The sequence below is a fragment of the Strongylocentrotus purpuratus genome, unplaced genomic scaffold, assembly GCF_000002235.5.
Source record: "Strongylocentrotus purpuratus isolate Spur 01 unplaced genomic scaffold, Spur_5.0 spur5_scaffold_18, whole genome shotgun sequence".
Classification (NCBI taxonomy): Eukaryota; Metazoa; Echinodermata; class Echinoidea; order Camarodonta; family Strongylocentrotidae; genus Strongylocentrotus; species Strongylocentrotus purpuratus.
In genome coordinates, this window is record NW_022145603.1 from 6,107,484 (window position 1) to 6,122,014 (window position 14,531).

Genomic DNA, 14,531 nt, shown 5'->3' on the forward strand with positions numbered 1-14,531 from the left:
CAGTTCTTGATTCATTTACTCTGTTTACATCTGTTGTATAATGCCAACATGAATGATTGAATCTCCTGAGCTCAAGCTTCTTAAATAGGATAGGCATTCTCCTTTGTGAATTAAGTAGAACTGACATAATCAAGCAATTCGTTGTCTCTCTCCCAGACTTTTTCACTTTAGTTCATGGATTTTGTAGACTGTTCCTGGTCTTACTATATCCCAACATGACATGTTTATTACATGCACTATTTATGTAGACATATCATGCCCACGGTGAATGAACTGTAGAGCTTGTGCATGCACAATGATCAGAATGTGTGCGCCTGTATTCCCCAAGGGAGCAGAAAGTGTAAACTGTCTAGTACAGAATCGTAATAAAACACACTATAAACCATATTGTTATATCACATATGAAAGGGGCAAGGAGTGGCCACGTTTTACATTCTAGATTCACGTATCAGGACAATTATCTCCTGGTAAATCACCTCCCCTGGAAAAGTACACCCCTCCTGCAAGAACAATACCCCCCCCCCCCGAGCCAATCCACCCCTGAGGACAATTACCCCTTGAGGATAATACCCCCTTTGTTCATTTAAGGGAATTCTACCCTTTTTTTGGCTAAAGTAATTTTCCTCAGGGGGGGGGGGGGTAATTTTCAAGGGAATGTTTGTCCTCGGGGGTGGTTGTCCTCAGGGGTTGATTGTCCTTGGGGGTTATTGTTCCGTTCGTAACTGGCTGGGGGTGATTGTCCAGGGGGTAATTGTCCTTGGGGGTTATTGTTCCGTTCGTAACTGGCTGGGGGTGATTGTCCAGGGGTAATTGTCCTTGGGGGTTATTGTTCCGTTCGTAACTGGCTGGGGGTGATTGTCCAGGGGGTAATTGTCCTAGAACCCTAGATTCAACCTTTACAGTGTTGGCTCAAGCTTGTTCAAAGTGCTAAACTGACATTTTGGAAAAGTGGGCCCTTTTAAATGGTAATATAACAATTTAGTTTTAAGAGTAGTAAATCCATCGACCAGGGTAATAATACGCTAAGTATTTTGACCGGTTGTGATGATGGTGGGTTCATAAAAAGAGCATATCCATCATCCCGTGACTTTCCTCGGGCTCCAACATTATCACTCAGATTACAACCAAACAGCCAAATATGTAGCTCTCTAGTATATCAGGTACCCATGAACACCTGGGTAGAGAGTGCCAAATGTTGATCAATGTCTTGGCAGAGGATGTTAGTGCAAGACCAGGATTGGAACCCCCAACCCTTAGATTGAGAGTCAAGTGAATGAACCACTATACCACAATACCACAATTTTTTTTTGTAATGAACTTTGTAACTGCTTTTAAAAGTCTTACCGGAAGACATTCCTTTTCTTGAAAGCATATAGTACCTAAATTTGTAGAATTTGTACACAATTTGTAATCTTGAATCTATCCTTTCTTTAATACTTTCATAATGCGTTCAGGAAAACTAACTAGATAGATAAATAGCGCATTTTAGGTGCATTATTAAATATCATGATTGATATTACTTTAATTTATATTATATATTATTTAATATTTACTTTATTTTAATCATTATTTGTATTATTATTATTATTTATATTATTATTATTATTATTATTACTTTTATTATTAGCATATAAAGTGATTTGTAAGGAACGCTTATTAAGAACGAATTCTCACGTTTGTAATGCCTTGTGTCGCAGCGAAACCCGCAAAGACTGTCCCTGTGTTAACAGGTTCACCATTCCTGAATGCTGCGCCGGTACGAGTCTGGAGAACAAATGGGTCATTATTGTTGTATTGCATCATAATGTACTCGCCAAATCCATTGAAGCTGTACATCCTCCCATCAAAGGTTAAAAAGTGTGGGTCACCAGATCCCTGAGCTAAAAGGATAAAAATTAATGATGAGAATCACAATACCAATTATATTAATAACAAAAATAATAATGATAATAATAATGAAAGTAATAATAATAAATAACAATATTAATAACATTAATAATACAGTGAAACTTACTTATAAAGCCCATTCAAGGAAAATCTTTACCAAAAGCGGTCTTTATTGTAGGCAAGTGGTCTTTATCAAAAGGCCATTTTGTTGTATCCATCAAAATTGAAAGATTTAAACGGTCATGTACAATTAAGTTGTTGCACCAGGAATTGACTCAAACTTTTGTATTTTCTATTTCTGCTTATGGATAATGTGTTATTCCGTCTTGATGTACAATTAGCATTCTGCATCACCATGTATTTTTCAAAAAGTCCCCCCAAAAGAGGCAATGATCTGCTATATGGGCTAATTATTGTAAATAGATGAAGAACCTACCACCATTGGGAGGGTAATATCCGTCACAGCTTGCCTGCGGGCGACGCTCCTCATAAAGATCACAATATCCCTCACTAAGAATAGCCCTTTCACAGCACATTTGTCTAGGTACGACGTCCTCACCTAAAACATTGAATGGATTTCAGGATAAAATATTCTTGCATTAACCCTATCTAGTCCGGGGAGGGGGGGGGGGGCTTTAGTTTAGAAGCCCCCTCCCCCCTCAACATTTTTCACAATAATTTTTTAACGCAAGAAAATCTTGCACTGACATTTTTTGACTTTTTTCTTTCAAATCTTTTGAAAGAAATTTTTCGAAAATCGGAACTACCATTACAAAGTCACATGTCCTTTTGTCATTGCATGTCAGCCCGAAAATCGCTCATTTTTGTGATTAGTGTACAAAACATATGGAAATCTCATTTTTCAAATAAAGAGATAAAACATTGGTTATTTGGTCTTGTTTATAGTTTAGGTGTTTAGTTTGGGGTCAAAATAGTTGAATTATAGTTGGAAATGAAATTAAAAAAAAAAAAAAAAAATACATACCGTAAGTTAAAAAACTAAGAAATACATAAGAAACAGTGAAAAAATACTTTAAACATTTCAGGGGTAACTTTTCAAGCTTTCTTGCATGAAATTAACACTCTTTTTTTTTATTTTGCATTGAACTCTATGCAATTTAGGGGGGCTCTTTTATGACTTCCAGGGGCTCTTTTTGGCATTTCGGGGGCTAATTCGCCCCGAGCCCCCGTGTATTTTTTCCCCAGATAAGAAATTTTCAAAACAATAGATAACTTAAGGAATAACCTTACTCTTCAAATTTTTGGGGCTGTATTATTATCACAAATGGTCTAAATAATATATGTAGTGAAAATTAATGTTTAAATATGAAGAATATATGATTTATGGATAAAAATGTGAAAGTTATTACCCTATTTGCATAAATAACCATAAATATGCAAATGAGTGAATTAAAAAAAAAAAAAAAAAAAATTACCATAGTATTCTATACATTTCATTTGACATGCAAGCAAATTTTCGCGGCGATCGGTCGTTTCACGGCCGAGATCATAGGGGGCGGGGGCCTTAGAAGCCAAGGATAGTTGTCCGGGGGGTAGTTGTCTGGGGATGGTTGTTCGGGGGGTATTCCGGGGGTTCACAGTGAACATGTATATACATATCATATACATGTATATATAAGAATAAATGAAATCTTTGTCGGTTAATGAAAAACAGATAAGTAGAAAAGAAACTATATTAGATATAAAATATACAACATCACTGTACATGTATTTCTACAGTGTATTGTCATTATTGTATATCATACATGTATGTGTATATCTCCGAAAGACACTGAAGACTATGGTGTCATCTACTACATATACTTTTTTTGATGAAAGATGAAAGTGGGATTTCTAGCTAATTTAAATTTAAATTTAATACAGGCTGATATTTCCAAACACATAAATGAAACTTACTTTTCCATTCATTATACAAAGCGTCATTGTTTCTTAGAGATTTTGCAAGTAAGAGTGCCTGGAAATTGCTGGATTCCCATAGGTTCTGGTAGTCTGTGACTAGAGCATCATTAATGTAGTTACAGCGGAAACCCTCATCACCATCCGTGGTTGACTGGTAGCAGTTCACTGAACCTAAGCGGGCAAAGGGCATTGGGAAGGGGTAATGGAGGGGGTAGAATGTGGAGAAGGGAAAAGGGACGGGAGTAGAGGGTTGAACAGGGATTAGGGAGTGAGTAGGCAAGGGGTAATGGAGGGGGTAGAATATGGAGAACGGAAGAGAGATGGGGTAGGGTGTGGGGGTTGGGTTATGAGTGAGAAGGGGGTTGAAAAGGGGTTAGGGAGGGGATTAGGAAGGGATTAGGGAGGGGTAGAGAAGGGGTAAGGGATGTGTTGGGCAATGGGTTAGAGAAGGGATAAGGGTGTAGATAATAGTTATATGAAGTATAAAAGGAAAATGCCACGTATATTGAGATGAACCCCAACTTTGAAATAAATTATTACATTTTTCCATTTTTTACCATAACTATAATGATATACTATATAATGAAAGAGTTATATCAGGATGGTTGTAATAATATTTTTTTTTTATCATATCGAAACCACTACATTTAAATACATTACAGAAAAATTTAAAATCATTATAATGATTTCCTAATGGTAAACTCTGTTAACAGTAACTTTTACATGAAAAACTGAAATAATTTCCTATTTGGAAAAAAATAACGAAAAGTTAAGTTATAATACATCTGTTATGTATTATTATATTAGCTTCATGTGTTTGATATACGAAGCTGAAAGAAAATTTCCAAAACAGTTCTTTAACAGCACGACTTTAATATACCCGGTATCAATTATTATTAAATTGAATGTTGATTTCAACAGCACAATATACACACTTCTTTTTATGATATATAATTTGGGGGGATTAATTCATCTTGCTAGGCAGCAATCGCTGTTCATGTTTTGAAGTTAACAGGACAATATTTATAGCAATTAAGCAATCTTGCCTTTGGACTATAAGATATTTTTGAACTTACTATAACTGGCTCTGCTGAAATCGGGATCGTTGTTCCTTGGAAAAGTACATTTTCTGAAGTTTACGTCAGTTGCAGCTTGTCTACTTGAACAAGGGCACACAGATGCAGCTAAATAGTTGTAGGTCACGTTGAGGTCATTCTCATACCACATTAGACACTCAACACATGGGTTGACAAAATCGGCACCATTGAGGTCTAGGCGATAAATGTAGCTGCCCTGAAGGTACCAATATCACACAACAAGTTTAAAAAAGTAAAGCGATCATTAATACATAAACTATAACTCCATGTATGACTGGACAGCAACTTTTAACACAAAATATAATACTTTGAAACACATTTTTTTGTTAATCTGCATCTTGTAAAAGGGGAATAAAAATATGGACACTCATATATTTCATAGACCTAACTAATTGGATCACATGTGACTTCTGCAAAGATACAATGGACACAATTTGTATTCCGCATTCATCTCAGGTTTGTTGTTTGTTTAAAGTGTATTATTCAGAGAAATAGCGTTTTATAATGTAGCATTAAAATAGAATATAATTACTTCCAATTGAAGATATTATGTTATCAATTTAGCCCTTGATAAACCTTTGTCCGGAAAGTGCTAAACAGATAAGAAAAGCTTACCGTCTGACCCGTATTTCCTGTGACCAAGTCTCGTCGATAACTATTATAAATAGTGTTCTGATCAGTATCTTCATACAGATTTATTACATCGTCAATGTTACTGTATCCGACTCGTGCTGGTAATGGTTTTGATTGAGTCAGCCATTGAAGGTCTCCTGCCTGGTAGTTCATCATTACACCTGTCTGTTTGCCGTCGGTGAATACCACAGCCTGGTAGGTGTTTGACTGTGTAATAAATAATAATGATAATAGCTACATTTCGATTGGGTAAGTATATATCCTAGGGGTGCTCAATGCGCCTACAAAATAAAATTAATACCCTGGCGGTAGTTTAGCTGCCCTAAGGGGCTAAAAGGATTCAATAATGAATTCCTACCAGGTACCTATTTACTTCACCTGGGTGGAGAGTGACAAATGCAGACAAAGGTATTGCCAAAGCAAATTTTTACTGAGGAGGGACTTGAACCGCAGACCATATCTTAATCACAACCGGGTCATTGACGTAACATTCAATATTCAATGGAAAATAAGAACTTTCAGCAGTTTATCAAAGAGAAAGGCATTTACTGCATTAAAAAACGATAAAGAGAAGGTGGAGTTTTCAAAAGCAGGAGAAAAATAACTTCAATAAGGTTGTTGTTGTGGGTTGTACTGAAATAGACTATTTGGTTTAAGGATATAGAAACACACAAAAAAAGTGAGGGAGCTATACTCCTTTGGTTTTGTTACATATAGGATTACCTGATACGGTTGGGAGAGAATTAGAGACAATTAGGAGAAAGAAGTATTATTTCTTCAGTGACGTCTAGAAAAGACTGATGAACAGAAATTAAGACTGGTGGACCGGGTTATGAATGCAGAGAGAGAGCGCGAGGCTCGAAGTCCCAGAAGCGGGTTGACTGCTCTTTATCACTCTTTAATACAAAAAGTCAACCTGTTCAACCTCTATAATATGGCACACAAAAAGACCAAACACCAACACCTCGCCCAGTGGATGACTTACTTAAACTATAGGGGAAACTAGATGAAAATCTGTGATTATTGATATAGGTCAACATGCTTATGGCAATTTTTATAAACGTGATTGGTAGCAAACCACAGGAGCCATGTTATTCATTAAAGAAAATGATCCCCAATGCTTGAGTGAAACGAATTTGACTTATTTATCAATCATGTATTTTCGCAGAATTTCTAACTATCATGTGAACACAAAGTCAATGGAAAGTGACACACCTGTGGTACATGTTTCTAGTCTTACCTCCTGTCCCGGTTGTGATCCAGGGGGCTGGATACCTTCCCAAGTGATCTTCAACGCTGCTATGGGATTAATATCACTCAATTCCGAGTCTGCCCTGTTTAGCCTGCTCTTTAAGGCTTGAATAAGGTTGTTATCTGAGATGTCATACTCATCTTGAAGCTAGACAAAATAGTTAGATATATGAGAATAGAAATAAAGAACTTTAATATTACATTAAAAAAGAAAATCTTGGATGAAATATCACATTCTGATATTTTACATGTTGACACTTTGAAGTCTCACATGAAGATGAGCTTATACATATAGTGATTGGTTTTCTACCAATGTTTTTTTTATCTTGATAAGTTTTATTGGTCAGAAAACACAATGGTTTACAAAATACGTGTTACATTGTTTTGCAGAAAAATAATGAATAATCATATTGTTTCACACGTTTCACATTTCAGTGTAACATTAAAAAAACATAGCATGATACTTATGTACACCCCGGCCGCACAGACGAAACGACCATCAGACCGACACTAGTTAAACGGAAAGAGAGAGGCTAAGAAGTAAAGAATATTGCTCCCACTGGTTGGCATCAGGCAAAGTTGTTTGATTTCACCCACCATGTTCAATATATTCTTTGAACATATCATGACAGAATCTCAGCCAGCAAAGGTGGATTATGTGCTATCAATCTGAGATTTGCTAATGACAACGACCTAATTTTTGGAACACCATAATATGGTCCCTTACAGGATTACAAAAAGTAATCTTGGAATGAAAATCAGTGCTGATAAAAGCAAGACCCGTAAGATGGGTTCTGGTGAGAATGTAACAGTAAAGATTGGAAGAGAACAGCTGGAAACCATTGATCAATTTAACTATAACAGAGAACGCTAGATCTGCACAGACAGTCAAAGTCAAAATTGCAGCTGCTACATCAAGATTCAAGTTTCCAAGTTTATTTATTTATTTCCACACATCTCAAACAATTTTAACATGAGAAGTGTAAAACATAATACACAATTATTCCTTCCAGAGATTATAACATCTTAATAACTATTGCACGGTCATGTATCATCAAATGATGAAAGGGAAAAACAAAATCTTGTTTGCTTCAAGCTCAAGAGTGAGTGAGGGGGTGGGGGGAATCATAAGAGAAGCTTAGCTTGTATTATTGTCCCTTTAAATAACTTACTTAAAAATTAACAATAAAGTGTGACAAATGAAAGAGAGAATGAGAGAGAGAGAGAGTAGAGAATGAGGAAGGGAGCGAAATTAGGATGGTAATGAAGCAGTTTAAAGAAAAAAAGGTTCCAATTACATTATAGTTTCTTACTCTTTGAAAACAAATTGCTCTTAATCACTCAAATGCTTGCTTCATGCTTAAAGGCAGTATGTACTAGTTTAGCTAGTAGGGATCACTTGTAGTGTCACTTGAGCAAAGACTATCAGGGGACAAGATGGTTTGTACGCATGCGAGTGGACTTAAACTTTGTGTGTGTTTTCCATAGAGTATACTACATGTATAGTAATCGTGGCTGCCATCGGCATCGCGCGCGTTTGGCTAGGCTTTGCAGTATATTATTTGTATTAAATATAGGCCCATTTGTAAACTGTATTTTAGCCAGTGGCTGCAATCAACAGTGTTAACCATGAATAAATAAATAAATTAGTACATAGTCTATTTCAGATAAATTAAGAGTACATACATGTATGTATATATTAAGATAACATCTGGATTCTTTGTTCATCTTGGATGTTAGTGCATGAGAATATAACCATAGATCTTGATCTAGAGATCTAGGTGAACTTGAACTAGTCTAGTAAAAGGAAGCCCATAATATGACTTTCTGAATCATTTTTAAAATCAAATATTAAGTCTATATTAGGCCTTTAAGCACAGTCATTGTGAAGTTGGGGGAACGATTAACCCACATTAAATCCAGCAGTGTATCCATATTTTTACCCCCAAAACAATATTTTAATTTCAGTTGTCCACTTCGAATCTGATTCTGTGCCAGCAGACGACCATGCCACTGTACTGTGTACATATGCTAAACAATGCGCGATGCCGATGGCAATGTTATAGTGGCGATAATGATACTCTCTGTGGAACAGACAAAGCTGCTCAAGTCCACGCGCATGCGTACAAACCATCTAGTACACTGAAAGTCTTTGCTCAAGTGGCAATATGTAAGCGTTAGGGTTACGGAGAAAAAAAATTGCGTCCAGGGTAGGGTGCCTTTACGGACAGCTCGATCCACTTTTTTCCCCTTGTGATTTCTAGTTCTAGCTGACCCCCCAAATAAAATTGAAATTAGGTGTATTTCTAATTCGATACCACTACACTAGTACTACCAGTGATTTTATTAACGGTCAGCACACTCTAACGTTTGCGAAACAGACCAAAGTAATTCTCCTCACGTTTCGGTTTCGTGTAGATCTAGGCCTAGTCTATGTTGGCTTGTTGCACGCACATGATTAGATCTACTGCGGTCACGTCGTTCGTACGCATTATATCTGATTGGCCCCAAGTCAGGCCACGGGAAAGACACGTAGTCTGATTATGCTACACCCCTTTAACTCGCATTTATTTACATCGTTTGGACACAATTCGAATGTGCATTGCATTCACTGCTACCTTCAAACTACTATTGGCGACAATAGTCAAATTACTGACTAATCGCCAATAACTCAAAACACAACATATACGTGAACGCAACATCAAACTAAAGGTATGGGGCTACTGTATTTGTTTACATCTGCAACAAAGTGATAGGGCCTACTGATAGTGAATAGTGGTACATGTTGATTTACTTTGGCAACTTTTTGGTCTCAAGGATTGTCGTACTACAAATCACACAAACTTACAGAAAATATAAATCCATAAGATTTAGAAAATATTAGGCATAACAATTCAATAAGCAAATAAAATAGCCAAATTAATGTTAAAACTTACCGGCGACGGCATAACATCGCAAGGCAGAAAGCACTTGCAAGTTGCAGGTGACGAGCATAACTAGCTCTCGATGTATCCGGGCTAACTCGCCCCACGGGACATCTCGCCCCGGCCTCAAAGACTGGGGCGAGATGTCCCGACATGATTCACCGATCGAGAGATACCAATTTATATGTTTGTGCTCATTGTGACTTAATAATGCCATTTACAACCACAACCTGTAATGGAATTGTGTTAAATGATACTATTGAAGACAATCTATAACTTCTCTTTAGGTAAAATGACCAAAAAAAAAATGGCATTTCGGACAATTTACTCACAGCTCGCAATTCGCATTGCCGCACGTACAATAAATGTGCATTGTATCGACTCGGACCACTGAAATTCGAACAGTGTTTTTGTCATTAAATCCTGCAAAAATATCATTTTCATAATGTATGAATGTCTATTTTTGATTCCTGGCATAAATTTCGTTATTGAGAAGTCGAATGTACTACATTTTAGACGAGATAGCTGATGTTTGTTCACATTCTTTCGTCCTGGCCGTAAACTAGCAGACTACTGCTAGTGCTACCGTCGGGACATCTCGCCCCAGTCTCGCAGAGTTAGCCTGACGTACTCCCTCTAGATTTATCTCTAGTGCTGGAGTCAGCCACAAATAATGTAAATCGCAGACGATAGCAATGCAAAAAATCCTCGTCAGGTTGTTGGTACATGTACACTTAATATTAACTCAAATCATACCTGATAAAACATTTTGGGATCACCAATGCTGAGGTCGACTGCAGCTCCTAGGACAGCAATTGACGCATCATTATCAGTTGCAGTGAAGAGAGATGGGTTTGTGTACTGAGTCAGAGACTTGTCGATCGAACATCTGACGTTGGAGAACTCGATCATGCCAGTAGCTGTGAACTACATGTAAATTAGATAATCAAAAAGATATTATTTGTTCAAGTTTTTGACTTTTGAGCAATCATGGATAATGTTATATTATACAAATGCTTTGAGGGACATGGCTAAAACTATTTCCCAGGGCGATCTCGAAAACTGTATCGTTCCCCAAGATGAAATCGACGGGCACATGCAGTTTCCAGGTCACAGCTATGATGGAGATGTCATGTGCAGGCCATGTATCAATGGTCATGCAACCACCACCCCTTAACTCTTACTGTACTGGGGGGGGGGGGGGGGGGGGTCTGGGAGCCCCCCCCCCACCTTCGATATTTTCGGAGATTGCGCCGGAACCGCTTGGAATTTTGAATTGTCGTTTCATGACTTTTTCTCTCAAGTCAACCCCCCCCCCTATTGAAAAATCCTGGATTCGCGCCTCAGCCATGCCCTTTCGTTCCAAAGGCTAAACAGGTCAGATACTTAATGTTTAGATTAATTAATAATTAATGTACATTGTTGCTAGTTTAAATTACACTGCCTATTTGTTTCTAAGTAAGGGAAAATCCCGGTATGGTGGTCTACCTGCTCATCCCAATCAGTTTTACAGGAAGAAGAGATTCCGGGGTCACTGCAATTTCCCTAATTCCAAGGGACTGATACACCAAGCCATCAATACTACTACTATTACTACTACTACTACTACTACTACTAGTGGTATTATTATTATTATTTTTACAAGAAGTAGTAGTATCAGTAAAAGTAATAATAATAATAATAATAACAATGATAATAACATTGATAACAATAAACCTACCCGTATAGTTGTGTATAGATGCCCGTTGCCGATCGGAAAACATGACTTGATATCAACGCACCCCCAAGCCAGTAAGTTAGATTGGAAAGTAACCTGTTCATCAATGTCTGCTCCATAATCCAAGTAGATTATCTCTATGGAAATACAAATGTAAAACAATTAAAGAAAACGTGGAGAACAAAAATAGTAAGAAAGTGAAAATATTGTAAATTTCAATGTATAAAGGCATTAACGAGCAATACGATAATAAACATGCCTTGTTACCGAAAATACACCAGATTTTAGTCTTTTCACAGGTACATCCTCATATGCAAATTATTGATGGATGAAAATGAGTTCACTATAATGATCGATACAAGCTCAAGTTGAGGCTATTTTAATCTCCATGCACCATACAAAGCAGTCAAGCTAGGTACGATAGTTAAACCTATACTGCAACCACAACAAGAGTGGACAAATCCAATAATGAAGAAATTAGGAAAGGCAATATTTGACCTAAACAACAAAATCTCTGGTAAAGAGGTATTTTTTATGCAACAAAGTCCGGCCCGTATTGACCTTACACACTAGGCCTAGGGGGTAATTTTAAAGGGAGTGAACATGCAGACGCGTACTATAAATAACACCGAGTGTGGGGGGGGGGGGGGAGGTATGAACATCGGAACTAACAAAATAAATAATAAGTAATCCACGCCTGATTAGTGGAAAATCGGACATACAGAGGCTTTCCACTATGACAGATTTATTTATACTTGGCGGAAAACTGGAAAATTAGGTGAAAAAATGTATATTAAATGCAAATTAATGACAGTTCAGAAATGAATTACTTCATTTGTGAAACAATTCATGAATTAACAACGGAAGTAAATGAACGAAGTATCTCTATTTAATTTTCAAATCTTTGGAAAAATCTTTGTCTTCGAAAGAAACTATTTTCTCGAAAAAATCTCACAAACTTTGATGTGCCCCTGCAAGAAAAAAAGTTGTGTAAAGCAAGTGATATTTCATTTGTGAGTGAAAAAACAAATATGGATAAAGACATCTCAGCGCCAATAGTAGCCTATCCGATATGCGTCGGGCTTCATGGCAAGTGTACTAATCGCGTTATGGAGACAGACATCAGCGCTGGCATCAGCCCGAGCTCCTATCATCGCTGTTGAACTCATCATTATTCATATCAGTTGTGTATTCATGCATGATTCATAAGACTAGCCTTATTTGGTGATCGATCCCTTTTATTCAACCAATCAAATATCATCTCCAAGTTCCTCATCGCTCATTGGCCCTTTTTGTCCATGTTACATAAATATTCACGAAAGAGCTTTAAAGGGGGTTCGTAGATTTTCTACGAACGAAACAATGTAAATAAAAGAAAGTCAACTTTTCATGACTACCAGCGATAAAAGGCGCTCGGGCTGACGCCCGCGCCGATGTCTGTCTCCAAAACCCGGTTAGTACACTTGCCAAAGCATAAAGCCCGACAAATATCGGATGGGCTTACGCCAATATTTGAATAGCTATAATCAGGCTGAAATATGCTACTCTTATAATTCCTCATAACAAATCAAAATAAATTGAGATCTTTGTGGGAATTACAATATAAACTATGCTCTACAACTGACCATTCACCCCCATTTTCCGTAGTGTCTATTCAAAATCAAGAAGAGGAAAAAAAAAATGTCATTCCTGCACCAAAATGTTCTGTTACTTATGTTGACTCTGAATTTAGCAAAACCTCAAATGTTTACCCCTCCAACGACTAACTGTTTCTTTCTTTTTATTTACTTGTTCGCTCTTTATCTTTAATAGTTTGATTAGCAAGGAGCAATATTTAAATGGGATTTCCTTTGCATAACAAGTGTTCATATGAAAGTACCGAATGTCATTTGCTTTGACTTTATGTCTTACCCGTTTCGCACATACTCCCAGTATAGCCCAGTACGCAGGCACAAGTATAGCTGTTCAATCCATCAGTACAAGTTCCTCCATTTTGACAAGGTTCAGGATTACAATCGTCGATATCTGTGCAAATTGAGTTCCAAAGACAATAAATGGAATACAAATTACGAAAATATATTGTCCCTTATGACAAAGCTTACTTCATTTGGCAGATTACAGCTAAAAGTAAAAACTGGCATTTTAAATGTAAATAATGACAGTTCAGGAATGAATGACTTCATCAGTAAAAATATGTGTCCATACGGAAAATGAAGCAAATGAACATAAAGTCTGTTTTAATATTTGCCTCTTTTTCCTGAATGGTGGCCTTAGAACCAACAAATAGAAACAAATCTCAGTTTAATCGCTATAAGGATGAATCATACGAGTCTCATCTTAATAAAAAACAGATCATAATTAATAGATGCCAGTGCGGTAATCACAATATAATATCTGCTCTTGAAGTAACATGCACTCCCTTTTCCATGTGTCTACCCGAAATCAAGAGGAGTGAAGTTTCTCTCATCACTGCATCTAAAGGCAAAACACCGTCACTCTTCGGTTTATACATTCATTCCTGTTGCCTCTAAATTATGAAAAACCTCCAAGATTTCCTTCACCAATAACTAAAGGTGTCTTTCTTTTTAATTTTGTTGTTCGCTCTTTATATATAATGTGATTGATGGGCAAGGAGAAATTACTTTCTGTGAAAGATGCAGGTATAAAGTTTGCTCTGAATTTATGTCTTACCTGTTTGGCACATACTCCCAGTATAGCCCAGTGTGCAGGCACAAGTGAAGCTGTTCACTCCATCAGTACAAGTTCCTCCATTCTGACAAGGATCAGGAGTACAACCATCGATATCTGTGCAAAATGAGTTCCAAACACAATGAATGGGATAAAAGTGACGAGAAAACATTTCATTTTTGATATATATTAGCGGATAACATGAAAATCAAGTAACAAAAACTGGCAGTTTAAAGGCTAATCATGTCATTTTAGATTTTTTGATTTGATTTGATTTGATTTGATTTCTGCATTTTTCCAAACAAAATATAACTGAATAACAAAGAACATATAAATGTAAGGTATAATACAACATAAACAAACAATAATTTCTTCATGTAATTTTTTTGTTATACATAATATATGTACATATAA

The 14,531-nt window shown here is 36.8% G+C and overlaps 1 protein-coding gene across 2 annotated transcripts in view; it reads right to left on the bottom strand.

Moving 5' to 3' along the window:
* LOC115925381 (mucin-like protein) overlaps positions 1-14,224 on the bottom strand; it is a 34,812-nt gene extending 20,588 nt beyond the window's left edge. The window contains exons 1-10 of one of the 2 annotated variants that reach the window (XM_030989102.1): positions 14,121-14,224; positions 13,341-13,454; positions 11,433-11,566; positions 10,469-10,639; positions 6,778-6,936; positions 5,520-5,744; positions 4,884-5,100; positions 3,805-3,978; positions 2,324-2,446; positions 1,675-1,880 (exon numbers count right to left, since the gene is read on the bottom strand). In XM_030989102.1, coding sequence (XP_030844962.1) covers positions 1,675-1,880; positions 2,324-2,446; positions 3,805-3,978; positions 4,884-5,100; positions 5,520-5,744; positions 6,778-6,936; positions 10,469-10,639; positions 11,433-11,566; positions 13,341-13,454; positions 14,121-14,133 — 1,536 coding nt within the window. In that variant the 5' untranslated portion in view covers positions 14,134-14,224. Of the gene's footprint in view, positions 1-1,674; positions 1,881-2,323; positions 2,447-3,804; positions 3,979-4,883; positions 5,101-5,519; positions 5,745-6,777; positions 6,937-9,724; positions 9,798-10,468; positions 10,640-11,432; positions 11,567-13,340; positions 13,455-14,120 lie in introns of those variants that run through there. The other variant, XM_030989103.1, reaches the window with a different exon arrangement.
* Between the last annotated feature and the right edge of the window lie 307 nt (positions 14,225-14,531).